We start from the raw sequence: 27,949 nt of genomic DNA, 5'->3' as shown, positions 1-27,949 counted from the left end.
TTTTTTGTCATATCAGATCCACATGACTTTTTTAGTGTTTTAAATTGTACCAAGAGGTCACCCATATGAATAGTACTTTTGTAAAACTCTAAAGGTATCTGACATTAATAGCAAAATGACAAGAAAAGGTAAATTACAAGTATAGTGACATACATGTAAATACTGTGTATAATTTACATGTATTTACAGGAATGTAAATACTGTGTATACCATGGGTCTATTAATTACTGGCTTGGCCAATTATCATTACCGTTTAAATAAATACATTTAAAATCTACCACTTTGCCTCTGATGCAGTATGCGATCTGCAAAATAACTAGTGACTAGTTATAAAATAAATGTAGTGGAGTAAAAGAACAGCATTGGAATTTGTAAAATACTTAAGTGTACTTAGTAACATTCCATCACGAGGAGGTATGATTACTGACACATTATTGTTTCAATGGCTCATCCAACCATAATGCTGCTTTGTTACAGCAGAGAAGCAATAAAACATGGCAGTTTACTAAGTGTCAGGGTGTGCTGTGCGTCGTGGTTGAATTTATGTTGCGTAAGTCCAAACGCTGGCTCTAATATGAAATCAATGGATGAATTACTACCAAACGCTGAGCTCTCATGGGTGCGACTGCTCAGTCAGCTCCTGTTTTTTCCAGCTTCATTGTATACTGCTCATTATGACAGCGTGCTCTCTATCATCATCGGCAATCCAAATCTGGTTACCTTGGTCTGATGTGCTGATGTGAACTATGTGAATCCATCAAAAACAGCTGGGTTTGAGCTAAATCTAAAGAATTGTTGCTTCTTCCACTTTATTTCTTCACCCTAACTGGTCAAAATGTATTCCCCAGTGTAGCTGGTCTGCAGTGAGAATACATATACAAACAAACAACAAAAACAAAAGGAAGCAAACTATTTTAAATATGAGCTTTGGCCCCGTGTGGATAACAGCGCTGACAATGGGTAAGTCCCCGGCCACAAAATGAGAGGAGAGTTTAAAGCCAAAAAGCCACACTCACACAGGAGGTTATTTACTTGGAAGTCAGTCAGATGTCAGGACAGCTGCTGGAGCTACGCTGTAAAAAAAAAAAAAAAATCAAAGTGTGACAAGGGAGGGGAGTAGTCTGCGATGCTCTGTGTGCTTCCGTTGAAGCGCTCACTCTGCCGGCTCTCCAACACTCTCCTACAGTCCAGTGAATGAGGATCTACGGATGCTGCTTCACGAGACGGTCTGTGCCATGGAGTCGAATGCCAGCCACGTGTTGGAGGCTGCCTTGGAGCAAATGGATGACATTATTGCTGGTAAGACTTTCTGTTTATGTTTATCGATAGGCTGCCCAGTTTGTAATTGCAGGCCTCCATAAAACCGGCACTGGTCACATGATTTACACCAAACATACAGTAGCCTATATAGTGCGCAAGAAGGCCGGGATTTTTAAATTGTGATGGGTGAGTTAGAATCAAGTGCTAGAAAAGAAGAGAATGCTGCTTTTGTTGATGTTTGACTGAAAAAGAAGATTTTCATCAGGAGACAACTTTTCTATAATCTCTTTATTCTCCTTCACTGCGTGTATAGCTTCTGTTTGATCTTATGTCTCTCACAGTGCACTTTTTGCACGGACTTAAAATGACTTACCAGCGTCTTCCCCTCTGTATTTTCTAGTGGAGGTGACACATTTTGGTGAGCACTCTTTGTCACAGCCTTCACTTGCACATGCTTGGAAGACACTGTTCTATTAATAGAGTTGCCTTCCAACAATTAGCACCCCGTAAAGACAAACCGCACCACAGATGACGACTCATTATCACTCTGTCACTGAAAATATATGACTTGCGTGACAAATTGTTGCATTTGTCCCAGTTCTGTCCTTACTGTACCTCTCATTCAGCCTCAGATCGCATGCAGGAAAATGGCTTTCTGCAGCTTGGACATGATCATTACAGTAGCCTACAAGTTGAACCTTTAATTTGTGGAGTGAACCAAACTCGGCCATTTGATGCTATTTCCATCCAGTGAGCCGCAGGGGGAGCACTATGGTGCCCTCAAGAGGTTGTCCCAGGAACTACTGTCATGACACAGCAGCCTACTGTGGGAGAAAAACATGACTCTCCCAGGATATTCTGTCTTCATATGATAGGACGTCAGTGTCGTACGTACCCTGTGTAAACTTTAAGATCTGTGTAAGCGCATGATGACGTCTGCTCTATGAGTTTATATCTCATGGTCTTTACACCTTAGCCTTAGATCAAATTGTGAGTTTTCTTCATCTGTCCTGAAAGGCCAAGCTAGTCGAAGTTCCGAAACACCTACCAGTCATCTATTCATCAGTAGTGATGCAGAAGGAAGTAGGATGCTGGAGCGATCAAACCCTCTGCTGATTTCCTGTTCGTTATCTCTGTTTTAGGCAAGGTGGGCGAAGGCCTCTTCGCTGCTCTCATGCGCTTAGGTGGTCAGGACCGCCAGTCCTCAGACTGTGCTGACTCTCCCCCTCACGTGGACCCGGCCCTCAAGGCTCTTCAGCTGACTGAAGCCCTCAGGGCAGTGCTGGAGGGCCAGAGGAGTGAGGAAGAACAGGAGGCTCTCAGGAAACAAGTCTCTACTGATACTGCAAATGTTATAGTTAAGTGGCTGGAGAGAGAAGATGAGGTGAGTATCGGCAGAGAAGGATGACAAGACCACAAAAGCATTATGTTACCCCCCCTACAGTATGCAAATCCAACACTTGAGCTAAGGTATCCAATATAACAGGGCATATATGACTTCAGTCTACTGCTACAGGGTCCATGGGTTTTATGGGTAGCGTGATATGGTGGTGGTCTTTGATCCTGGTCACCGACATCTGGATGGCCTTTTCCTTCCTGCTTAAAGTAGAGAGCTGGAAGCTGCGTCTGCTGCCGACTGCACCGGTAATGAAATCCAGAGCTTCTGTTCAGAGCACAAACAGCTTCGTCCAGTTCTCCTTTATTTCCTTCGTTCTGCACCCCTGCATTTACTCCTGTCACACCAATAGTTAGTTTGTCTGGTGAGTCAAGCAGTGGCCCTCTTCTCCTCCCCTCAAATTTGCTATTGTAAACTTTAAACTTTAAGTTCAGTCTCCTCCACGGGCCTCCTCCTCCTCCTCCTCCCCCTCTGCATCGTCTTTACTGCACCACATCTGACAAGCATGTGCTGCAGAAAAAAGTTTCCTCTCCCCTGTGCCCCTTTAGGAAGCCCCGCAAAAAAAAAAAAAATTAGAAAGCGCCTCAGACAGAGCAAGAGGAAGGCGCTCAGAGAGGCACAGGAGACAGAGAGGGAGGACAGAAAAAGATGAGAGATCATGAGGTGCAGAGATGTGGCACATACTGAAGCAGTTTGAGCGTGCTTGAGAGAAAAAAGCAGGAAAGAACGAAAAAAAGGGGGGAGTTTGAAAGAGAACGAGGGAGAAGAAAGAAAGGGAGTACAGCCAACTGGCATAGTTTTGAGTTATTCGCCTCAGCTCTGAAAGTCTCAAGCTGCCCAGACTCCAAACCACACGGACCAAAGTCCTCTCCGCGCTCACTACGCCTGCAGTGTGGAGGGTCTGTGCAAAGGAGGAGACTTGGATTCAGGAGAGATTGAGAGCACAACATTGTTAAGAGCTGTTGTCTGGACACAGCTTTTCAGTATCCGTGCATCCTCCTTCATGGTTTTTTGGCACATGGCTGAAGTTTGTTAGTGAGATTAAGAGCCAGACCTACAGTACAATGGGCCTGCAGAATGGAGTATGATATTGATTTCTACAAGCATTTCGCCTGGCTCAGGAAGGTAAGACATCCTCCGCTCGCATGTCTGCTGCTCATACCTTCACACTGCACATGAAGGATGTGAGCTATGTATTTTGCCCTTGTTGCTCCCCCAACATAATTACAGTACACACAGTGCATAATTTGGGAGGAAGACTTGTTTTGTTCGTGAGCTGAAGGCGTGTTCTGCAGAATATGCAACACACACACTCTGATATACCTGCTCCTCGCTGGCAGGGAAAGTTAATGATCGTATTAAAGGAGCACTATGCAGTTTTCGGGGGGGAAGACATTTTGATCAGAAGAGAAAGACCTCCCTTGATTTCCTTAATGCCTACTATATAAACAAACTCCTTTTTGTTTTCATGACTGATTAAACTGAATAAACAAACTGACCTTTAAAGGACAAAACAATTTTATACTGCTTTACTTTGTTTATATGTGGCGGACCCTGCCACCTTTCTAGCTTCAACCAGTGTTCTGGGGACCTTATTTTTCCTCTGAGAACAGCCTGTTTGTTCAGTCATGGAAAAATTAATATTTCTGAGCTTGTATTATCACATCATTTACATTGTAAATAATAAAATTAGAGTTTGGATTTCTTCTCCAAAACATTTTTCAACATAATAGCGAGAATACATTGAAATGGGTCACTGTGGATGGAACGTGGGTGAAGTGTTGGCTGCACAAACTGGTCGTGGGGTTCAAGTGTTTGAGGAGAAAAGATTAATGGATATGTGTGTCAGCAGAGATCATTTCCCGCCACTTGAATCTCTATGGGGGGTCGTTAGTCAACACAGATGAGCTCGCTACCATTAAGAAGTCATTAGTCCTCACTGCCTCCCTCAGGTTATAATTCTTACTGAATATTAAACCACAAAGGAAGCTCTTTCATGCATAGGTTGTCAATAATTATTATGTACAGTTTTGAGCCCACAGGTTCATGCATCCATATGCACACAATTAGTTGATTTTCCTCCATACCACAGGTATGACTGATAATCTAGACATCGTTTGGGAATACAGTTTGTCTTTTAGTACGCTCTGAAGTAGAAATGTATTTATCAAACTTTTTAAAACTGAAATAGCCATGGTGCTTTTTAATCAAATAAAGATATGAAAATATGAAAAGACAAAACCTAAACTGAATGATGAGATACACCCAATCCCCCCACAGTTTCTGAGTGCTACAACCTGTCATGACAATGTCATGTGTTGAAGTAAACAAGTATGTAACGCTGTGATCCTGCTCACCCTCTCACTGAAGTTACATAGTGCAGAAACAAGTGATGATGGGGGGGGTGCTGAGACAGAGACACCATTCACCCTATTATAAGACACTGAACCATCACAATGATTTTGAAGCCCTTATTTTAATGTTAGAAAGTTTCATAATAGTCACATTAAAGTGATTCAGGATCCATTATTTCCAAATAGTGAATTATGAGAAATATCAATGGGACTGGAGGAGGTACTCTGCGGAAATCTAATGACATTAATCGCAAAAAAAGAAGTGATTAAGCATCTGTGATAATACTTAAAGCATGTAGTCTGTACATTCAAACACGAAACTTCTAATATACATTAAAGGCTTAATGGTATTTTTATATTATTGCAAACCACTTGAGCTGTCTGGCTCAGGATGATGAACGCTGGGCTACATAATATTTCCATGCTTGTGGTCGAAAAGCCTGGATTTCTGAGAAATTTGAGCTCATTTGGTCGCACTTTACATCCCTGGCTTTGTAATATCTCTGACTGCATGAGCAGACCTGAAGCCCAGCCTTCACCCAACATTTTATTCTTTTTCCGCTAATCAGCCGGTATAAAATGTCGTAAGCAAGTTTAATGCTGGATTAGGAGTCGTAAACCTCTTACAGACGTCTCCGCTCACGTCCCACTGACACATTAGGAAGTTTGAGTTTGAGAGTTGTGTGTGTGTGTGTGTGTGTGTGTGTGTGTGTGTTTGTGAGGCTGCAACCTCATGAAAGGGAGGCTCAGATCGACCCACTGGGCAACTGTTCTGCATTAGCAGGGAAATTAATAGTTGACCTTTGTTCTGAAGGTAAACCTCCATTCATCTGGCAACAGTGAGTCCTACCAGCAGCGATTATCACGTCTGGAGGGGGACAAAGAGTCACTGGTTCTGCAGGTGAGTGAATCACAACAAAACACAAAACAACAGAATCTCTGAGAGTTTCTTTTTTGTGTATGACCTTTAAAAAGGTTGTTGTGACAGCACGTTCAACCTAAAGCAGGAAGGCGAATCCATTCCGCTAAATATGAGCCCACTCAAATAAAAGAAGGACACATGACACCACACTGTTAGCGGGAACTGATTCTACACAGTGCCCATATCACATAACAGTGTTAGAGGAGAAGAGAGAGGAAGGAGAGAGAGGGCGAAGGTACATCAGAGCATTGTGTTGTAAAAAAAAAAAAAAAAAAAAAAAATGTTGCGCAATTGCTTTTTGTTTTTTTTTTTTCTTTTCAACTGCATGGGCGAAGCAACAGTTCTAAAGCTGGGTTTGGCGCTGTTACGACACCAGAATGTCCTGTTTTGTGTCATGTGTTTGCCTGCGCATATAAGTGTGTAGGTGTGTGTGCGGTTATCAGGTGTGCTGAACAAGTGCTTATCTCTGACGGGTTGAGGCTAGAACCGCCATGTGCTGCCGCATGTAGGTGTGTGTGTGTGTGTGTGTGTGTGTGTGTGTGTGTCAGAGAGAGAGAGAGAGAGAGAGCAGGTGAACTGTTTGTTTCTTCAGGCCTCACTCACATAAATCACTCCTTGTTTAAAAAAAAAAAAAAAAAAAAAAAAATCCGCTCTGGTTGGCTGCTTGGAACTTGCTTATTTAACACGTGATCGGCTATTATGAGGCCTTTTAATACTTTCTCTCTGCAGATTTACATTTAACCTGCGTTCTGCTGACATCGCCAAAGTCACCGAAGTGTTGCAAGCACCCACTGAGGCACAAAGGATCATTCAGTTCTTCTGAAAGAGAGTAACTGCACTGTTTGATCTGGCACAGATCTAGAAATTTTGAGCACAGCAATTACGTGAAAATAGCTTATATTAAAGGTATTGCGCTCACTTTCAGGTTCCTTATTTTATTTTGGGTCGCTGGTAGAATAGGTTAGCATGCTTTAATGCTCAAAAAAAGACGTCAGCTTTCTGTTGGTGCAGACAAAGAAAAAAAAAATCATAAAAAGCATAATGGTCTCCTTTAACGTATACCGTGAGAAACTCTGAGAGTCTGAGGCCTGAAGAATGTCCGCTCGGCCTTGGCTGCAATTATGCATGAAAACTTTATGATGAAAGGGGTTTTGTTGTGACGCTTTTGGGGTCATCTGTCTGACTTTCTGTACAACACAAACACACACAGGTGAGTGTGCTGACTGACCAGGTGGAGGCTCAGGGGGCCAAGATCAGCGACCTACAGAGTTCTCTGGTGGAGCATCAGCACAAGCTCGAATCCACAGAGGAGATGCTGCAGCAGGTACACAGCACGTGACTTTCTCCATACCAAATGCTTGATGTGTCTCTGGACTAAAAATCAGGGAAACTCCTGTCCTTCACCAGGAAACATGCAGGGCTTTTATATCAACATTATTCCCCCATTTAATGAGATGTGACAGGCCCCTAGAAGGTCCATCCATCTTTAAAATATGACTCCTCTGCAGATCCAATCTTTTCTCATAAACTGTAGAATGTGACTCGGGATGAGTCCGGCTTCCTGGGAAGAAAATTCCAGCGTATCCGTCTGCATATTACCTTGACGACCAAAATATTTAGGACGCCCGGACTCATTCCAGGACAGTGTCTCACTCGGGAAGTCAGTTTCTGGTATACGCATGCAGGGGCCAGACTGGTCCGTCTGGGCAGGTGATTACAGCAACGTTAGCCACACCCCTGGACCTGTAAGCGCCGTGAAGCACACACAGACAGAGACCCAGAAAGAGAGAGAGAGAGAGAGAACAACAGAGGCAAGAGGGACAAATGAGTAAGGGAGGAAAAGGTGGAGAGATGGGAGGGAGAAAGAATAGGGGTGGTGCTCTTTTAAGAGTTCGAAGTCTATGTCTGCAAGTTTCAGTTGTTTGCTTTTGGAGTTCAGAGACTCTGCTGAAGGGAACCGAGAACACTGATTGGAATGGATGTATGAAACTTTAATCTGCAGAAAAAGACCCTTGAAACCATTACAGCCATGATGGGAATGCACTTACTCTTCCTTTGCTGCAGGCAGACACTGGAGTAAGATGATATTCAGGTATTACAAAATATCTCATTCTGACTGTATAATGTTGCTCCTGTGAAAATTTCCACTCAGAGTGGACTCCTTCGACTCATTCTGACTAATTTCACGAGGAGCCAGGAATGTGTCTTCTAGAGAACTCTATGCTCAGTGAGTTCATATATGCACAGTGCTGTATATGTAGCGTATCAAAGGGCAGCCGGGGCTGGTTTCTCGGAGACATGGTCATTATGAGGCTTTGGACCTGAGCCTTAAATCTCTTCCTGGTGACAAAGCTCTAATATTTTCCATGTGCAACTGCAGAAGAAGCCCAGATATTTTTTTTTTTCTTTTTCCGAAGCCGGAGTGTTTAAATGGATATGTCTATATGTACTGTTTGCCTCCCCTCAGATTGCTCATTTTCTGGACTTTAAGTGATTTAGCACCTGCTTGACATCAACCAAATTAGTATTACATCTGCCTGCGTGGCCTGGCTCAGCTCTCGAGGCTGACAGCCAGTCAGGACAGATAGACACAGAGCTGTTCAGCAGACCTGTAGTCTCTATCAGCACCGGTTTACAGTGGCAGAAAAATGCACCTGTCAGAGTTATTTAAATGTTCTTTCTATGAATGTTTTGCATGCTATCTGTAGCTCTCCCTCTTCCTCTCTCTCTCTCTCTCTCTCTCTCTCTCTCTCTCTCTCTCTCTCATTTATACACACACACACACGCTCTCTCTCTCCTTCTGCTGTGGACTTTGAGTGAGCTGTGAAATAGGCATTATAAATAGTGGTCATGGGTTGTGTATATTTAGCCACTCAAACAGCGTCTGAAACCAGTGGGTTTGTCTGAGGGGACTGTCATTGCAGCGCCGGGAGAGTGCTGTGCCTCATACTTAATGCCGCTGCCGCTCAGTGAGTATCGAACCCTGTGCGTCTCTCAGAGGGCTAATGTGTTTATGTTCACCTGCATGTGTCCCACTGTGCGTTGTTGATGACAGGAGCTCCTGCATAGGACGTCACTGGAGAACCAGAAGCTGAGTCTTATGGGGGAGGTGTCCCACCTGAAAATAAAGCTCACAGACATGGAGGGAAAGCAGAGCCATGGGGCTGAAAGGCAGCACAAAGCAGAGGTAAGGCTTCCTGTCGCTTGTGGTCAGAAAGGTTTTGTTTTTAATGTGCAACACAGCGTGCAGAGTTTAAGTTGTGTCAGAACTTGTTGAAAGCTAATGTGTGTCAGTCAGGACAGGGCTGCCTTGAAGAGTAGAACAAGTTGGACTTGAAACTGGATTTACTATCTTTCTTTCCAAGGTTTTAGCTGTCAAGCAATTCAATATGATGATCATTTCTTAATATACGTATATATATATATATATATATATATATATATATATATATATATATATATATATATATATATATATATATATTCTCTTTATATACTTTGGAGTTTTTCAAATTTGTAAATATCAAGCTGAGCTTTTTGCAAGGAGGGGGAATAAGTTCAGCTGAAATCCTCAGGAACATTCTCTCTTCACTCTTTTGCTTGAGATTCCTTGGAAATTTGAAGCTAGCTCTGCCAGGAATGACGAGGGTACACACAAAAATCTGCCTTGTGTTCTGATGGATCTAACCTTGAAGTCAGCTGCTGATTTTATGGAAGACCATAAACACTTTCTGGACGGATGGAGGGGAACATTCACCCAAACCCTGGCTCTGGTGTTCCTGGGCAGGAAAGCCGACAGGAAAAAAAAACGTCTCGGAGGGCTTTACATTTTTTGTCAGCTTAAACTGAATCATGTATTTGCTTAAGACCGATGTGTTAGGTTACCAGCAGACATCCTGGGCATTTGGTGACCGTGCAAGATGGAGAAAGGGGGGATGGCGGGGAAAGCGGAGGGCAGCTAGCAGACAGGATACTGTAATGTATGTAGTTACTGTCAAAACACCGCTGGTCAAAGAGCCTTTGTGTCCTCAGGTTAAAAGAGTTCAGGCACAGCGGAGCTGGCATGATGGATGGCGAGCCAAATATGAGTGTGTGTAGGCTTCAGCCCAGAGAATTTTGTTCTTGGTAGCGGGTGAAGGTTGACTTGGCTATTCTGAAAAAAGCATGTTGCCGAAAACATTTACCATCTATGGCAGAAAATGCCAGATTTATTAAATATGCTTGAGTGTTTATAGGATGTTACTCTGTATCTATATACTATAGGGGTGTTTTTGTGGACAACAGTGTTTCAGCACTTCTTAATCCTGATTTCATCACGTGCACAACTTTCCCTTACAACAGCTGCTTGGACTTAGAGAGAACAGGGAAAAAAACTGCTTTGAACACTTTACTGGCCTCCCACGTGCTGCCTCTAGTACACAAACATGTCCACACATATGCACACACACTCATGCATGTATGCCTCCTTGCTGTGGAGCCAGTAAACCCACAGTTAAATTTAGCCATGGAGGCACTCAATATCATCTGTCATATCCGCTGTACCGGACCCCAAGTGAGACTTCCTCTGTCCACAGGCCGAGCATAACTCGGCTGCTGTTTACAGCCTTTCTGAAGGAACATGGGCACGGATCACCGCTAAAAGATGGCAAACCTATTCCTCTCTCTTGCAATCATAAGTGCAAGATACCCATTCGATAAACAGGATACGCCTGGATTCCGTAATATGGCACAGTATAATGTTGACACAGTCACGGCCAAAGCAAGAGAGAAGTTCCGGCTCATGAAGGAATATGAAAGAATATGTGTTCACCAGATGAGACCAACTGGCACATCTCTGTAAATGGGGACCAGCCAAGAATCTGTGTTTCCAATACAGGTTCACTATCATACTTAACGTATTCAGGTTCAAGACCGAATCTACACCTTCTCGGGGCTTATATCATATGTATTAGATTATGTGGATGCGTGATAGAGGGCAGAAACAATTTGAAACAAACTAAGACATACACCTACTCTACTACATTCCCTTTTCTCTCTCTAAACATCATTCTCAATTCTTTCTCCCCCACTGCATCTGTCAGACTGTAGTGAATTTCATTAGCGAGCTGCAGGAGCAGATGTGTCGGTTTCAGGAGGAGATCAATAGCAAGATCCAGGAGAAAAAGGCTTTAGAGATCCCGGCTGATGGCAGCTCTCCAGTGGCCTGCCCTGCCGAGTCCGCCGAGGGCCAGGGCTCGAACCCTGGGCCGTCCAGTGACAGAACCTCAGGGGTGACGCAGAGACTAGAGGAGGCTTCAGACGGGGACACAAGCAGCCTGGAAGAGGGTAGCTCAGATGAAGAGCAGGAGTACCACTGTGGAGGAGAAAGTGTAGGCACGGCCTGCCAGCATGACTTGCGGTGCTGTGTGCAGCATGGTTTGTCTGATCATTGGGTTCAGATTCAAATGAAGCTAGAACCCAGCAGATACTCCCCACAACTTAATGTCCATGTTTGGAAAAGTAGCCAAGTTAACTGGATTTATCTATCATGCATCTGTGTGACCGTGTGTGCTATTAAAGAACAATGTGCAGATCTACTAACATCACCTAAATAATTAAAGGGGCAATTTGTAACAAACTGAGTTTAAAATGCTCATATATTACCTAAAATTATCAAGAAAATGTGAAGATATAACAGTTGTGTAAAAAAAAAAAAAGAATGTTTGCGTATTGTTGCAGAAATATTAACTGATGTTAGCATGCTAACCAGCTAGTCCTGGCCTGCTCTGTCTTACAATAGCACTTTGTACCTCAAGAGGTGATCATCCTATAGTATTGCCCCGACGGACAACCATACACCTTATGAATTTCTCTAGTTAAGCTCTAGTTGGATCAACTCTCAATCACCTGAGAATTGTATTCCCTGTCATCAGACTGGCTTCCGTTCATCTCTACGCTCGGTTCGCTGTGTTCGTTCCAAGTCTGGGCAAAGTCTCTCTCTCTTTGACTGAACTAAGACAAGTTTAACTGCCTCGCTAACTCCTCATAAAACACACGTCACTGAAACACAACAGAAACCAAATAAAACTCACCAAAACCATATCGGTTCAGCCTAAAATTGTTCCAACAATCACACACTCTAGTTTTGTCCAAAGGCACCCCTCCACCAGCAACAGAATCAGCTTGATTTTATTCAAGTGCAAACTAGGTGTTATACCACCTCCTTTTACTACAAAGAACCAAAATAGGTTGGTTATCTTGGTTATTTCTGGTAAGGATAAAACATTGCTCGCTATATTGTATTTCAGTTCAAGTAGAGAAACATGGAAATGTTACAGAATAAAACACGTTTTAGGTTTAAAAAGTACAACCATAGGAAGAAAGGCCATCTTTGCTAACTCACCTATCTTTAACTTTAGAGATTAAGTATCCAGTCTGATCTCCAGCACACAACTGACTGGTACATGATTTGTTTACATGGTATAACAGAAGGTATATCTAACAGATTCAGTGAGGACAGCACAACTCCGACATTGCGTCGCATCGGTTGATTCCCAGGGAGCAAACCTGTTCTGGCCCAGATCCGGCCCACAGCATATGCATTCATCAGGCCCACATACCGCAAAGAATGATGGCACTTGGGCGGATAGCTCCTGTTTGCTAGATCTTTGCCACAATGTGGTTCATATCCTGGCCAGATGTCAGCCAAAAGCAAATAAAATAAACCCAGATTTGGGCCAAATCCAGCCCACCAGAAAAGAATGAACTGTGGCCCAGATTTAGGCCAGTTCTGGTTCATTCAGTCTCTTGGCTGACATCTGGATGGGGTACAATCTTGCTCTCTGGGTTGCACGCAGTCAGCATGCAGTGTTAATTCACCAAGTTAGATCTAAAGATGTCCGGGCTTTACGTGCCGTTTTCCCCCTGCTGTCATGCCCAACTGCTCTCCTGCTTCACAACCAACATGTCCCTGCCCGGACTGGGTTCGCTATGGTCATTCCAGTTCTGGTCACTTTGCCCGGCTGCGACAACACTCCCCCAGTGCTCCGAGCATCCAGTCTGGACAGTCAGCTTACAGGAACACCAGCTGCAAGGCCAACTGAGTCTACTAGCTAACAGCAGCTATAGTCATGGATTTTATAAAGAGAATACATTTTGTAGCAGTTAACTGTTACCCTGTGTGATATGCTTCCCCCATGTATTTCGAGTATGATTTACACAAGAAGCTCTTTTATTACATGTTGCACTTTTAAATCAGCTAAATGTTCAAATGTGTTCTGTTTCAGGGCTTGATCAAGGAGCTCAGGATCCTCAAGGACAAAGTCGAGCACCTGGAGGATCAGAAGATACAGTATGAGAAGAAACTCAAAGCAACAAAGGTAAAAGAGAGTTCTGAACCTCACGGCGTCTAGACTTTTCTAGTGAGTGCACCATCAGTGCTTGAATTCCACTGCTAACTGTCCATTCAACTTTCCTAAATGCTGTCCAATCCGATGTTCCAGCCAGTGAAGTGAGTCACTCTGTTTTTGCACACACTGTCTCGTTCACGAACACGTTATGTTTTCTTAAGGAAGCAAGAACTGTTCCACCATTTTTTTTAAATTTTACTGAACCGTAGACATAGATTAAATAATGAATTGATCCTTTTTTTTAAATGTCCCACTTGTATACTTGGACATGATCCCACGTCTTCTCTAGATTAGATTATCTCTCTCTCTCTCTCTCTGTCCCTCTTTCTTTCTTGCTGTTTTCCCTTCTCCCTTTCCCTTAATATCAATATCATGTTGACAGGTCGTTGTTGTGTGTAATACTGTATAAGTCAAAGTCAAATTGCCATCAGCAGTTACTTCCTCATTTTTAGCTTTTTAGAAGTTCTTCAAATACCCTTCTGGCATTATTTCACCAACTGGATGTTTACCCAGAATTTGCAAAAGGGAACAAACACTAGGTTTCACATCAACATCCATCTTGTTTTTCTGAGTTTAGAGCTTCGGTTAATGGTAGTAGAATGACAAAAATTCTTGAATCAAGCACAGGAAATGTGGAGTAAATGGCTACAGATGTCGATATGGCTGATGTTGATTACTCTTTCTCACTCCGTTAAGACAAACCAGTCGTGAGAAATGTTTTGATCAAGTGGAACAGGGGTGTGATGTGGTATACAACACTTTTTCTATTTTCCTCTCCACAGCATAAGAACACACTGGCAAACAGATCAGCCTGAACTTAACTTTACAGCCATCTGTTCTTTCCTTATACTCTGTAACGTACATCAAAACAAACCATAAACTCCAGACTAATATTTGGCTCCCCCTAAACACAGAGAAGAAACATTTTCTGACCTTTTGTTGTGGGTGTTTTATATATAGATAGTGGTGGAAAGAAAAACATCAATATCTTACAAAAGTGTGCGTCTCAAATGAGGACGTGTGCTGGTTCTTGACTGCATACACATGTCTTGTTCTCTGTGAATTGCTTTTAGCTGTGCATGTTTAAACAGACACGTTTTTTGGCACACGCTCGATATTTTTTTTTTGTAGAACTTCATGTCCTTTTTTTTTCTTCCTAACTGTGTGGCACCCACAGGCGGAGATAAGCAGCCTTCAGCAGCTTCTGCTCAGCAAGAACGCCGAGATCGAGAGCCTGCACACTCAGCTGCTGGCCAGACCCTCTTTATCGCCCGAGAGCTCAGAGAGAGGTAAGCGAAGCACCCGGCCTCGAGCCTTTTCGACCAAACCCGACAAAGTCACCCAGCCTGATAGCTGACACAGTGAACGACTCCTTTTTTTTTTTTTTTTTTGCATTCAGTAACTCGCAGTACAGTAGCGGCTGTGGGAAAAAGTCTGTCTCGGCCTTTAATTCAATGTCTCATCATGGGTCTCTGTCTCTCTCTCTCTCTCAGAGGAGATGTACAGGAAGAGGCTAAACACCAAATGTAAGCCTGAGCGGAACTTAATGAAAATCACTTTAAACCCTCCATAGGCCATGGCTACTTTTGTTCTGTTGTTATTTCCTCTCTCCAGACATGACTCTAATGTGATTATCTTTTGCTTTCCTCCTGCTGTGAGGAGCAGCTCTGACAATCACCAACTCATTTCCAAAATACTCCACGCACCATCTCTCTTCCTTACGGCCTCTTCTATGTCGTCTTTGTGAATCCCTGAAAACATTAATGTCTTGTTTGTTCTTGATTTTGTCTGTCATAGATAAACACCTCTCAGGGGTACTTGCTCAGAATGATCACTGTTACTCACCAGCGTTGCTGCCTGTGTGCCTGCAGTGGTTACAATGACTATATGCTGAGGGCCCAAATATGTAGAAGCTGAGGTGGCTAAAAATATGATTGGTGGATTAAAAAAGGCTTGGGCCAATCTAAAAATACTTGGTTTATAGATGGCACCCTAGTGAGGAATACATCTTAAAACATCCTAGCATGTATTTTTGCCTTTCCTTTCTTTCTATACAGTCATATGCTACCATATGTCAATACGAAATGCTAATTTATGTCATGAGCAGCTGCCTATACATATTAATAATCAGTGCTACTCTTTATAGATCAGGAGCTGCAGAAGCTCAGGAGTGGGATGAAATCACTGGTAGCTGCCAATGATGAAAAAGTAAGTAACTGATTTATGGTGCAAAGTAACTCTGTACTTTTTGATATATTTGTAATTGACTTTAAGGTTTACACTTTATGCTCATTTAAACTTATACTCCATTACAATTAGGGGCCAGAAATGTAGCTATTACTCCAAAAGACTGGTTTGAAAACATTAGCTATTCGTTAGTTTGAAGTATTAGATTATTGATCAAAACACATATCAGAGACAGGTAACACTCTGCAGACCGCTCACGTCCAGAATCAAGCTCCTCCCCTCCGGTAGGCTTCACAGAGCACTGTGCGTCAAAACGACCAGACACAGAGACAGTTTCTTCCCCCAGGCTGTCGCTCTGATGAACACTTAACAGTCGGAGTGTCAGAAAAACAATGTCTTTAAAGGATTCAAATTTAAGTGAAAAGTGTGACGACCAACCGGGTTCTCCACCAATTGCAGACAGCAAAGTGCATTCACAGTTCTTGGTGGCTGTCGCTCAGTGGCTAAGTTACTTTTTTCACATATGCACTAGAACTCCCCAAGACCTGTAAACACACTTTAATGTTTATAATTGGTGGAGTTACCCTTTAAGTAAGATTTAAAATAATAATAATAAAAAAAAAAACATTATATGTAGTGTTTTTATAATATTGCATAATATTATTACTTCAGTTCAGGATTTGAGTACTTCGTTCACCACTGCCGGCAACCTGGAAAACTATCCCCTGTCTCCGGTCAACACAGCTGTGTGTGATTATGCAGTTTAAAGCAGCATGTGTGTTGTCACCAGTTTACAACAATGTACAGCATCTTACTGGCCTGTATATAGAAGCGTATCACCACCGCTGTTTCTAAAGGTGGAAGGTGACTGTTTTTAGATGTTGTCATTTCTCAGAGGCGCCGCCCTCCGAGCCTTTTATAGCACAGAGGGGCTTTTGTATTCTCCCACCCGTCGAATCTTAGACTTTAAAGACTTGCAGACACGGGCCTCCACACGAGTGAAGACCCACACGCATGCACCCACCCCAAGGCGAGCCATTTCGGGGCAAAGCCACACTTAAGTAGGCCTCGACCTGCCAAGCCTAATTTTGGAGCGAGCTGCATTAAGAGAACCATGTCAAAACCAGGCGCGGGCACCACTTCAAGAAAATACACACTCCACACAGCTGGTCACCACAACTAAGATTTCCAGCCAGGCCCGTTGTCAATCCCCTCCCTATCCACTGCTTTTATGTAAAGGCCATATGGTTAATGAGAGACGTTTGTGTGGCATATCGGTCGGTAACATAGTGGGGCATAGTCCATATGTGCGTTTTCTAACCTTAGATAAACATCTTAATTGGATTTTGTTGGCCCTGAACGCCCCCGTCTGTGTTTTCCTCAGGACCGACGGATTGAAGAGCTCACTCTGCTCCTGAACCAGTGCAGGCAATTCAGAGAGGTCGCTCACGCTACGAGGCAAGGTAATCAGCTTCAGTCCTTTCTCTCCTTCCTTTGTGGCATTTGTTTTTTTCTGTTAGCAACAACGTCTGAGCTTAATGAAAGCCACTGCACTTCCTTCTTTAGCAGAGACACATACCGCTGCATGTGTTTAGGAGTAATATTTCCTCTCCTTGTTACTGCAGCTCCACCTGCTGTCCGTTCGTTGTCAAATGGCAGGACTCCATCGAGCAGCAGCGAGGAAGAAGTGCATGCCCTGATGAAGAACACTGACTCTGCCAGTGCAAAATCTGAGGACATGAAGTCTGAAGTGGGTACAAACGACTTCAGCCGCGCTCGTACTGTTTCATTTTTCGTATGAAAATGATTTTGGTGATGATGTTTTCTCTAAAATATATTTTTGAACCTTTCACAGGTATCACATGTTTCCACAAACAGTTCTTCCTCCCAACGAACTTCTCTCTCTTCAGTCCATAAGGACAGTGATTCCAGGTAATGAAGCAGCTTTTTCCTTGATGGCTGACTCCAATATCTGCTAGGTTGTTGGATTTAACTGAGATGATTTTGCTCTTTATCTTCTCAGAACTGAACCACAGACTTTATCAAGTAGCATGAATGACCTGATGAATGGATCTTCACAGAAGGTATTTTAATAGTATTTCATAGAAATCAAACGTGCTTACATCCTGTCATTTATCTTTTAATGGTGGGGTGAGCTATTCTGGAGAAAGATAGTTATATTACTATATTAGTCTCATTCCCAGACCGTCAAATGCAGATGTTGGTATTTCACGACCTGGGATGGGGACTCAGGAATCAACTGTCCCCATCTTTGATGTGTTTTGTTGACCCTGAAATCATCCCTATCTTTTCGACACTGAGCTACTGTACAGTTTCTTGCATGATAATTGCAGAAGAATCTTTGTTTTGAACACATATTTACAGCTTTTTATTAAGCCAAGGTTGCGTCTGATTCTGGTTTATCCAGAGCGATCCGGGTGACAACAGAAGTCAGACGCTGCCCGTGAATTCGACTCTGTCGGAGCAGAACGGGGCTGGAGACAGCAGCAGTGAGATCCAGAGTCAAAGGTCTCCAGATGGAAGCGAGGATGGAGACTCCAGCCAAAGTAAATCCAGGCTACACAGGGTGTTATTTACGATGGGTGATGAGGATATTTTTTTATGATGGATAGTGTGCGGTAATAATCCCTAATATAGTATCAGAGCTTTCTTTGTGGACCAGTTGTGAGGCCAGTAATTCCCATGAGTATTCGTATACGGAGCGAACCACTCTCCTTTGACCAGACAACCGCTGCTCCTTTGATCACAGCTTTAATTGCAGGGGCTCCTGACGGAGCAGATGGATTATGGTATAGACTTTCTCACCAAACACACCCTCTGTCTTGCTCTGATTGACCACAGCTCCACCCTTCCTCAGCCTCACTGACCAGTTTTAGCTTGAGTCCCACCCTGATTTCTCCGCGCTGCCATCTGCTGTGGAGTAGTGACTAACTGCGGCGTATATCATAAAGATCTCACCTTGTAAAGTTTAGCTGAAACTCCTTCTTTTTTCATGGTGCATTAACCGATGAATTATTTGTTGAACTCAATGGTCTGTAGCATGCACTGCCTCTCCTGAATGGAGCATTGTGAGAAGGCAAAGCACCACATGTGCACCGCGCAGCTTTTAATCTTCTGTTTGGTATGCGGGGGAGGAAAAACATTTTTTCTCTGGCTTCCACTCAATCATCATCAAGATTTTGTCTTTAACAATGACTAAAGTACAGGAAAATATCCATTAAGACCAATCTTTTCAAAGTACCATTGTTGAAATTCTTTTCACTTGGCGAGATTATAGTGAGCCTGTCTTTTTCAACTAATCAAATGCATCTATAAAATCTAAAAGGACATTTATGCAATTTGAAGCATATTTGTACTTAGTCTTGTTACACTGACTGTGGTTTTTTGTAACCTCTTAAAGGAAAGTCGGAGAAAGTCGACGACAGCACTTCAAGCGATAATTCCCCGGTTCATTCTGGAGCAAGTCCACAGCCTGGCCATCGAGCTGTGGGCTCACCAGAGTACATGAAGAATAACAGGAGCTTAAAGAGACTCTGGGGAAAGTGAGTGTGTGAAAATGTGCCGATGCTTCACCAATGCATCAACACAGATGTTGATTCAGGCCAGAAAAGGACCATGAGACATAACATAGACCTAAATTTGAAGTACAAGTATACATATGCATTGCAAGTCTACATAACATATGCTTTATTTTTTTATTTATTCTTTTTTACAAATGTATTTGGTTGTATATGAAAAACATGCTGATACAAAAAAAACATTTTGGCACCTATAGGTAGCTAGCCCTAGCACATTCTTCCTCATAGTAACTCTCCAAGTCCAGACAACTAACTGCATAGCTAGTTGAGCTAAGTTACTAAAAGCAGCTACAGTTTCCAATAGTTGGCGGTTACTTTGGTGATATGCTACCCTCTATTTGTTTGGAGTATGAATTTGTGAAGTGGATAGTTCTTACATACACTGTTGAACCTTTAATGTAAAATGACTGAAATTGCACAAAACTGTAAATAGATGACACAGTATTAAATGACCTCAGTAATTTTAGGTATTGTCTGTTATTTTTCTGGCACCTTAATGTTTATATTTCTCTCCAAAGTAAATTTATACTGATTGTGCCGAATTGGATTATTTTACCCGAGTGAATGAAAGTAGTATCTAGCATGTTTATCCTGAGAGTTTACCTTCTTCCATACAGACTTCGGAGAACCCAGTCTGGAGGACTACAGGCAGCAGATCCAGATGCTGGTCAGTTTACAAGAGGAGGGCTACGTGCAACAGCAGGACCCAGACTGACCCGGACCCCCGAGTCTTATGACTCCTCACGGTAAAGCTCAGTGTACCTCTACCTGACCTCGTAGTACAGTACTCCTAAGTAAAGTATTGGTTTGAATGTTCAACCCTACCTCCAACATTTATTAACACTCCAATTAAAGAGGGTTTTTTTTTAGCATAGCAGCTATTTTAAATGTATGGTCCTGGTTTAATTATCTGATTTGGCTTTTTTTGATTTCAGAGATATGAATATTCCATTCAGCCAGTGGACCAAGGGGCAGGTGTGTGGCTGGCTAGAGGACTACGGACTGGGCCAGTATCTCAATCTCACCAGACAGTGGGTTGAAAATGGACAGACACTGCTGTCTGCCACTCCTCAGGACTTTGAGAAGGTCAGAGAATAAAACCAGACAGATTATGTCACTTTAAACTACCAACTCAAATGAACAGCACAGTGATAACACATTTATAAATACTATCACATTGTTTAAGAAAAAGTTTGAGAGAAAAACAGTCAAGGATATATAAGAAACTTTACAAACTGGCATCGTAATCAGGCTAAGTGAAATAGCATGGTCTTTAGTAAACCACCAAAGGAAACCCGATCTGTGGATTTATTGTGACAAAGGGTCTTTTCTGATCTCAGGAGATGGGTATGAAGAATCCACTGCACAGGAAGAAGCTGCAGCTCGCCCTGAACGCATTCACCACTAAAGTTATAGAGAAATCGTCTGAGCTGGACCACATCTGGGTCACCCGTAAGACTCTTTCTACATGGACTACTTTCAGTTTCTCATGCTCTCATTTGAATCACATGTACAAAACCAAACAAAGAACAGTAGTGTGTGCGGTGGAAACATATTTAAATTGAGCACAAATATAGCAAGCATTCAAATCTAGGAACTGTATCTTCATTGAGCAGCAGTGATGAACCTGTTCTCACAGCCAGCGATACTTATGTATCAGCATTAAAAGGTTTAATGAGAGAAGTCAAGTTAATTCATGTCTGATATTTGTCTACTTAGGCTGGCTGGATGATATTGGTTTGCCTCAATATAAAGACCAATTCCATGAAGCTCGAGTAGATGGTCGAATGATACAGTACCTCACGGTGGTAAGACCTCATCCTGCATGTATCGTATAACATTGTCTATTAAAGTGGAGGCCTGCAGACACATTTATTCAAACATGATTCAAAATCTTTAAAATGAAAAAAACTATTCTGTGAATTTCTATACTGTGCATAAAGCTCACTGATGTTCCTCTGCTGTTACCGCAGAATGACCTCTTGACTCTAAAGGTCACCAGCCAGCTTCATCACCTCAGTATTAAATGTGCCATCCATGTCCTTCACGCCAACAAGTTCAACCCCAACTGTCTTCGACGTAGACCAGGGGAAGAGGTGAGCTGCGTGTTAAATATTGCTGTTATCTTGTAGCACATAAAAGACTTTCAAACATTTAAATCCAAAGTATTTCACTAAGAAGCTGATCTGAAATGGTATAAAAGTGTCATCACTTCAGTAGGCCACAAGATGGAGACAAGCAAACTTCAATACAGCTGCTTCCAAAGAATAATGCCTGAACCTTATGCTCACTTTAGTGTATTTAGGTAACACTTTATAACAAACAATGATATTCTTTATAAACCATTTATTAAATAATTGTTAAGGTTTATAAACATCAGTTGCATGTATACAGTACATACAGTATCTACACAGTATGTATTAACCACACAGAGAAAGAGAGAGAGACAGAGAGAGAGACAGAGAGAGAGAGATATTAGTATTAACATTACCAGCAGTTACACGTAAGATGGCAGAGGATTTAATACCAAGTCACTATTTCTTTCTGAATGTCTTCAGAGACAGCCATCTCCCTCAGAGGTGGTGCAGTGGTCTAACCACCGTGTGATGGAGTGGCTGAGAGCAGTGGATCTAGCAGAGTATGCTCCCAATCTACGAGGCAGTGGAGTTCATGGCGGGCTGATTGTAAGTGCTTTACATTTTTGAGTTTGTGTGCAAGTTTTTTTTTTCTTTTTTTCAAAGTCATTCTGGCATCACACACTTGCATTACATGCCGAGGGAGCTAAATATGTTGCCGCCATCTGCCATCAAACGCTCTCCCACAGATCCTGGAGCCTCGCTTCAGCTCAGAGACTCTGGCCCTCCTCTTGAATATCCCTCCACAGAAGACTTTACTCCGCCGCCACCTCGCCACTGCCTTCTCTGCCCTGGTGGGGACTCAGGCCACGCAGGAGAAACGAGAATATGGCAATGCCACAGGCCATGTGCCCCTCACTACCACTGCTAAAGTAAAGGTAAGAGCTGAATCCAAGAGACAAATGTGGTCGTTGCAGCATCAAATCAAAGTGATGCGTTAATGGGTTGGACTTTTTTTGTGTGTTTCAGCCAAAGAAGTTGGGCTTCACCCAATTCAGTCACCTCAGAAAGAGGAAACCTGATGAATCTGCGGACTATATCTGCCCAATAGACAGTGGAGCGCTGACAGTAAACGGGATCTCTCGCCTGCCCTCTGCAGCACTGAGGGGCCTCAGCCCCAACCTGGACAGGCAGCCTGAGAGGCGGGAGCCTCTGGGCATAAGAGCTAGGGCGAACAGCCCAAAACAATGATTAAACAAAATAAAGAAGGAAGCTGCACCCACTCTACCACACTCTCTCCCCACCCTCTCACTCACTAAGTGACTTTGTGAATAAGTGGAAATTCTAATACAAGAAAACTTGCATATGAGCATTGGTGATTTGCTGGATGGGCTGCAAAGACGCCGTGGTTAGCAGGTGATGTTCATTTTTGTTAATGTACTTTTATCAAGATGTTGTGTAGTCAAAGTTCATCTAAAATTATGATTAATGACATTGTGTGAATTGTTTTGTCAAAGCTGCTCTCTGCATTCCTTATACAGTGTATTTTTGCTTTAAAACAATGCATTTTACTGACTATTTTGTATCTAAACTCTAGTTAGATTGACGACCTTACCATATCTGAATTGACTGTACAGAGTAACAGTTGACATCGGTTTCTTTAAGAATGTTTCGTATGCATCACAGACAATCAAATCAAAAATCAAATCACCTTGAGTCTTGATATTACACTTAATCTTCTGCACCTTTAAATGAGGCTTGTTAGAATACTTTAGGATTCTCCTACCGATATGTGGCCTTGTTTCATAAGATCATTGTGAATATGCAATAAAATAATACAATTCAGGTCAAAACTAAGTGTTGTTGGATTTTTATCAACTAAAAAAGTAAACAAAACGTGAAAGCAGATGTTTAACTGCCATCTAGTGCACAAAGGCTTACTTACATCTTAATCATAATAGTGTTGTTTTTTTTTCAGGTTTGTTTTTTATTATGAACACAGAGACAGTATATTTTATTAATGTCAGAGAGACAGTTTTGTAAAGTGCAAGGACTTTAAATGTTTAGAATGATATTACCTCCTGAGGATGGATCATGAATGAGCAGTTAATTGAAGACTGCCCACTGCTGGTCAAACACTCAAAAATACAACAGGGGACATAGGGTTTGGCATCCCACTGCCAAACAAGAGGTTTGGTTTGTTCCACAACAGGTTCTCTAATTAAACTAGAATGGCACTTAGAGCGTACACCTCAGCCGGGGCCAAAAAGTTCCATTTTGTACTGATGTAAAGATACCAGCAACATAATATAGATTATTCCCTGAGGAATAATTGAAAGTGTCAAAAAACGCCCTCATACCAAAATGTTAAAGAAAGTGGGACAAAAATTCCTGGATCCAGCCATTTATCTGAATTGGCATCAGAAGTCAATGGGCTGCTGTACAGCATTTTTGGATTTTAGACCTTACTAAAAATCTCCAGGTTGCATTGCACTCTTTAAAGGTCCAGTGTTTAGAATTTATGCCAATCTCTTGTGAGAAATGCAATATAAAACTCATAACTATATTTTCATTAGCTTATGACCACCTGAAGTTATTGTTTTGAATGAGCCATAATATCTACAGAGGACGAGGCTCCTCTTCCACACAGTATGCCATGTTGCGCTGCCATGTTTCTACAGTGGCTCAGAATGGACAAGTCAAACACTGGTTCTAGTAAGGGCCTTCCACGTTTTTAGCAGCCACCGGAGAAGAGGGAGGGACGAGGGGTGTTTCATTTGTTGCCATTTGGAGTCTTACCACTAGATGCCACTAGATCCCACATTACCTCTGGCTTATTCATTTGAGTGACTTGGTGAAAGAGCCCTAAGCAGGGTGGAGTACTGTTCGTATGATGTCTCTTAGCAAACTGTGGCTAAAAGAACAAATTAAACGTAGCCCTCATGTACCTTGATTAGGTTTTCTGCGCACATGGTTCTAGCTAATGTCGACTCCATCTAATGCCACTGCATAAATGTATAGAACATTTATTGTATTTGCCAAATGAGACATAGGAAGTTATTGAGGAATATTCTAGACAGTTTGGTGGAAAACATGAGACAAAGCCTTGAGAATGATGGGGAGTGTTTTTCACTGATTTCAGTCCCAGTGAATCTACTAGGATTCTGCTGGCATGTGTGTCTGGTAATGTGGCAGATGGGGCAGCAGCCACCTCCCCTCTGAACCCTCCAGCAGAGGCACACAGCCTCAATTAGACCAAACACAATAATTAGGGAAACTTTTACCGCTGCATATCATTAGTTCGCTAACAGGGAACATCCTGATCAATGATTACAAATGACAGGTTCATAAATAAATTAGTCCTGTGGATACTCAATTGATCCACGTCAAATGGAAATTAGACGAGGGCAGCAGGAGCGGGGTTAGCAAAGGTGAGAGCCTGAAAAACAAAGCAGGATAGATATAAAAGTTTCTTAATAACTGGGAAAAATTTGATATATGGATACATATTAAATAAAGGCAGCATACATGTTCATAAGATATGAAAACAAAGTGATAGTTATGAAGTAAATCCTGACTACAAGCCAGCAGATGTCAGTGTTGTCTGTGAATATGTCATGTGCTCTGAATACAACCAGCGCTGAACCTTTACAGTTCACTCACTGAGATGAGCCACTGAGTACTGAGACAGAAGCTTTTTATGTTTGTGTCTTTTAACCATTTTGGATTATTGATAAATGTTTAATTTTTATACTCTAGGTATTTGTCAGGTGGGGGGATATTTAGATCTTGATTCAGTGGCACAGCCTTGGCCTTTAGTGTACTAACTGTGTAAAACTGGATGTAGCCTTAACACATTTAGAATTATACTTTTAGGTAGGAAGACTGGAACATAAGTATCATGAGAGCACAAACGACACACAAGGATGTCACATCATTAATTAATAAACTGGGCTCAATCTCATATGGATCCAAGTAAGAGTTCTGGAGATTGTTTATTGGCCCGCCAGATGATTACAAACAAAATCAGATGATTTCAGATTTCATTTGAGACTCTCAGAGTACTAGTGATCAATCTCAAACACACAGTAAAAACTGCATTAATGTGCTGTGAATGTGTCCAGATTTCTTTCTAGTGTATCCCTCTGTCTCCATTCTGCCCTGTGTGTGTAGTCACGTGGCTTTGTCTGCGTGTATGTGCTAAGAGAAGATGGCATTGTTTATAATAGTGCATCTTAGCTAATTCCAGTAATGTGATCCAGCCTCCGCGAGCTGACAGTTTAATTGCTATTATTTGTGTCGCCCTCTCTCATAACGCTTCAGCTGTAAAGTTGCCTTGTGCAGGAGACGGTAGCGTGACTGACATCTTACCTTGTAATATGATATCTATTGTTTTAATTAAGTGAAAGCGATTGTGACATTTATTGGTTTCCAGCTTACTTGTTAATGACAGGGTAAGAAAAAAGAAAGTGGAAGTAAATTATCACAGTTTACATTGCATAAATAATTCGCAAACCCTTTGCTAATGATTACACATTATTCTCCCACTGTGACTGTCAATTCATTTTGAATACATCACAAATAAAAACACTGCGCTGGTGATGCAACGCAAACCCCCTCTTGGCAATAACCTGAGCCCCCTCTCTTCTCTCTGGATCATCTTCTTTGTGTGTGTGTGTGTGAGTCACATTTATTTATTTATTCTGTATCACTTTTGTGATGAAGTTTTTAATCACTGAAATTATAAAAACAGACTTTTATTCTGTTACCAAGGCTCCTGTTTATGGAAATGCCAGTACCCAAGTCGTCACCCGACCGTCTGATCTATGGACTCACTCGGATGTCCTTAGCAGAGTGTAATCATGTTTCTATGTGATGTCACTGGTTGTTCCTGTCATTAACTTGCCACCAGCTTGCCAGTTTGGGGAACATATTCGATGTTAGGGTGGTGCATGTGTTGCATACTCCCCCCATCCAGCCACTAAAGCTGTATCTGTCTCCGGCACACCAGTTTGTTCTGACAGGCCTGCCACAATGATGACTGCATCACCCAGATGCGGCAGAGCAGCTTGCGAGCCAACCCTGACACGCCGTCAAAAGGAGCAGCCAGCCGTCTGTGTGAGCGTTCTTCTGCCCCATCAAACCTCAGAGCCCATCTCATCCTGTACAGCCAGCCACCATCAGCCAGGGCTGCATCTCTCTGTTTGCTCTCCATGCTCAGTGCGCTTTTCTGGCTTGGATGATTTTGTTTTACTAAATATCAACCAAATTCAGTGGCTATGAACCTCCTTGAATTATCTGCAGATGGCCCGAAATCGCTGCGTAAAAACTCTGACAGTTGAAGTCCAAAACAAGCATGATGGGACATGATGTGGGGAACTGAAGTAGAAGCCCCCCTTTAGGCTTTTTGATTGGTAGCGAAGGCAAACTCGTTCCCTGTCATGCTTAGTTTCTGGACTGACTCTTTCATTGCATGAAAAATGTGGGCATTTCATGGAGAGACAGAAGAGGTATCAGTCACGATGAGATGGGACAATTATAGAGACATTTAAGGAGTCCTCCAACCCACTAAAGATCGAGCAGTATGTCAACACTATTGTCATTTAACATAAAAATCTACATTAGACAGCTGTTAACAGGAAAACCTTTGAGTTACTGAATGAATTCTGAGGTAGATGATGTGCTTCTGTTTCATATCCATAACATCTGTTAAACTTATATCACCCATTATGTCACTGCGGTGCAAATATTTTACCACCTTGCGATTAAGCAACTAGAAATGTGTCTGAATGAATATTTTTGAACCAAAGTGTAATGCTGACTCTTTTAAACTTCATTAGAATGCTGTTAAAAAACTGTAAATGTTCCACAATTGAATATTGTAAAGCATATTAATTGCACTACTGACAACCAAGGCAAGAAACAGATGTTACGATCAAGAAATATTTTTAGATTGTGTTACAACCCTACAACCGAAGCAAATACATATATTATACATGAGGATAATGTATTGCAAAATGACAATCAAGTTGATCAGATACAATATTCTAAGTATTCTTTACCTCTACAGAAAAATATAGGCAGATGTGTTGCTGTAAAACAAATGAATACATCATGTAAACGTACATGAATGTATCTGCTACTGTGTTGCTGTAGGAATACAGTAAAAATAGCAAATTACAAGTAAACACTGTGATTATGGTGCAGCACAATACAGTCATTTACCAATAACATACATTCTTTTACAGTAATATTGTGGTTGGGTTACCTTGAAAACACAGTAAAATTGTTGTAATGTTACTGTAAATTGTTGTTAGTATCTTATACTTTCACACTGAATGACTGTATTGTCACAGTAAAGCTGTGACTGGTCACTGTAGAAACACGATACGTGTCTGTCATTTTCATGTATATTACTGTAAAATAACAATTTTTCCCTACTGTAAAATAGTGCAATTATTAGCCAGTGATATACTGTGAAACTGCAATAATACATTACATCCATTACATACCAGGACAATCGGGAACTAACGCTCAGTATTTAGGGTCATGTGACACTGTTGTAAGAAGAGCAGAGAAAGAGTAAACTGGTCTGAAAACAGACACAGGTAGAAATAAGAGCAAAATTACAAATTCTATCATGTTCAAGAAAAAAAATCTGACAAAAATTGAACCATAAAGGAGTAATAGAAAGTGGAGCTGTGACTGTCCACTTCACTGTCTGAATGCTTGTTGTGGCTGCCAAAACTATCACAAAAAGTGCTGAAA

At 42.0% G+C, this 27,949-nt stretch overlaps 1 protein-coding gene across 3 annotated transcripts; it reads left to right on the top strand.

Annotated features, from left to right (window-relative positions):
• The first annotated feature begins 1,174 nt into the window (after window positions 1-1,174).
• Window positions 1,175-23,038, top strand: ppfibp2a (PPFIA binding protein 2a). Of its 3 annotated transcripts, XM_037096233.1 has the most exons (23): window positions 1,175-1,299; window positions 2,403-2,644; window positions 5,825-5,911; window positions 7,143-7,256; window positions 8,988-9,119; window positions 13,198-13,290; window positions 14,498-14,609; window positions 14,814-14,846; window positions 15,467-15,528; window positions 16,892-16,970; window positions 17,133-17,257; window positions 17,363-17,439; window positions 17,531-17,591; window positions 17,936-18,074; window positions 18,929-19,070; window positions 19,724-19,852; window positions 20,042-20,192; window positions 20,447-20,558; window positions 20,826-20,914; window positions 21,080-21,202; window positions 21,665-21,790; window positions 21,931-22,119; window positions 22,211-23,038. In XM_037096233.1, the coding sequence occupies exons 1-23, from the start codon at window positions 1,209-1,211 to the stop codon at window positions 22,430-22,432; spliced, it is 2,730 nt and encodes a 909-aa protein (XP_036952128.1). In that variant the 5' UTR covers window positions 1,175-1,208; the 3' UTR covers window positions 22,433-23,038. The 3 variants fall into 3 exon arrangements, with proteins under 3 accessions (XP_036952128.1, XP_036952129.1, XP_036952130.1); XM_037096234.1 differs by lacking the exon at window positions 14,814-14,846; XM_037096235.1 differs by lacking the exons at window positions 1,175-1,299; window positions 2,403-2,644 and adding an exon at window positions 2,767-2,904.
• Window positions 23,039-27,949: the final 4,911 nt, after the last annotated feature.

This window comes from Acanthopagrus latus, chromosome 4 (genome assembly GCF_904848185.1).
Source record: "Acanthopagrus latus isolate v.2019 chromosome 4, fAcaLat1.1, whole genome shotgun sequence".
NCBI lineage: Eukaryota > Metazoa > Chordata > Actinopteri > Spariformes > Sparidae > Acanthopagrus > Acanthopagrus latus.
Note: the sequence above shows the minus strand (reverse complement) of the source record. Positions and strands in the feature narration are given on the sequence as shown.

Bases quoted from the DNA above. Each gene is read 5' to 3' on its own strand.
- ppfibp2a (XM_037096233.1), top strand. From the start codon at position 1,209: ATGCTGCTTCACGAGACGGTCTGTGCCATGGAGTCGAATGCCAGCCAC. The intron at 7,257-8,987 runs GTACACAGCACG...TGTTGATGACAG, and splicing joins CAGAGGAGATGCTGCAGCAG to GAGCTCCTGCATAGGACGTC. The intron at 19,071-19,723 runs GTGAGTGTGTGA...TCTTCCATACAG, and splicing joins TTAAAGAGACTCTGGGGAAA to ACTTCGGAGAACCCAGTCTG.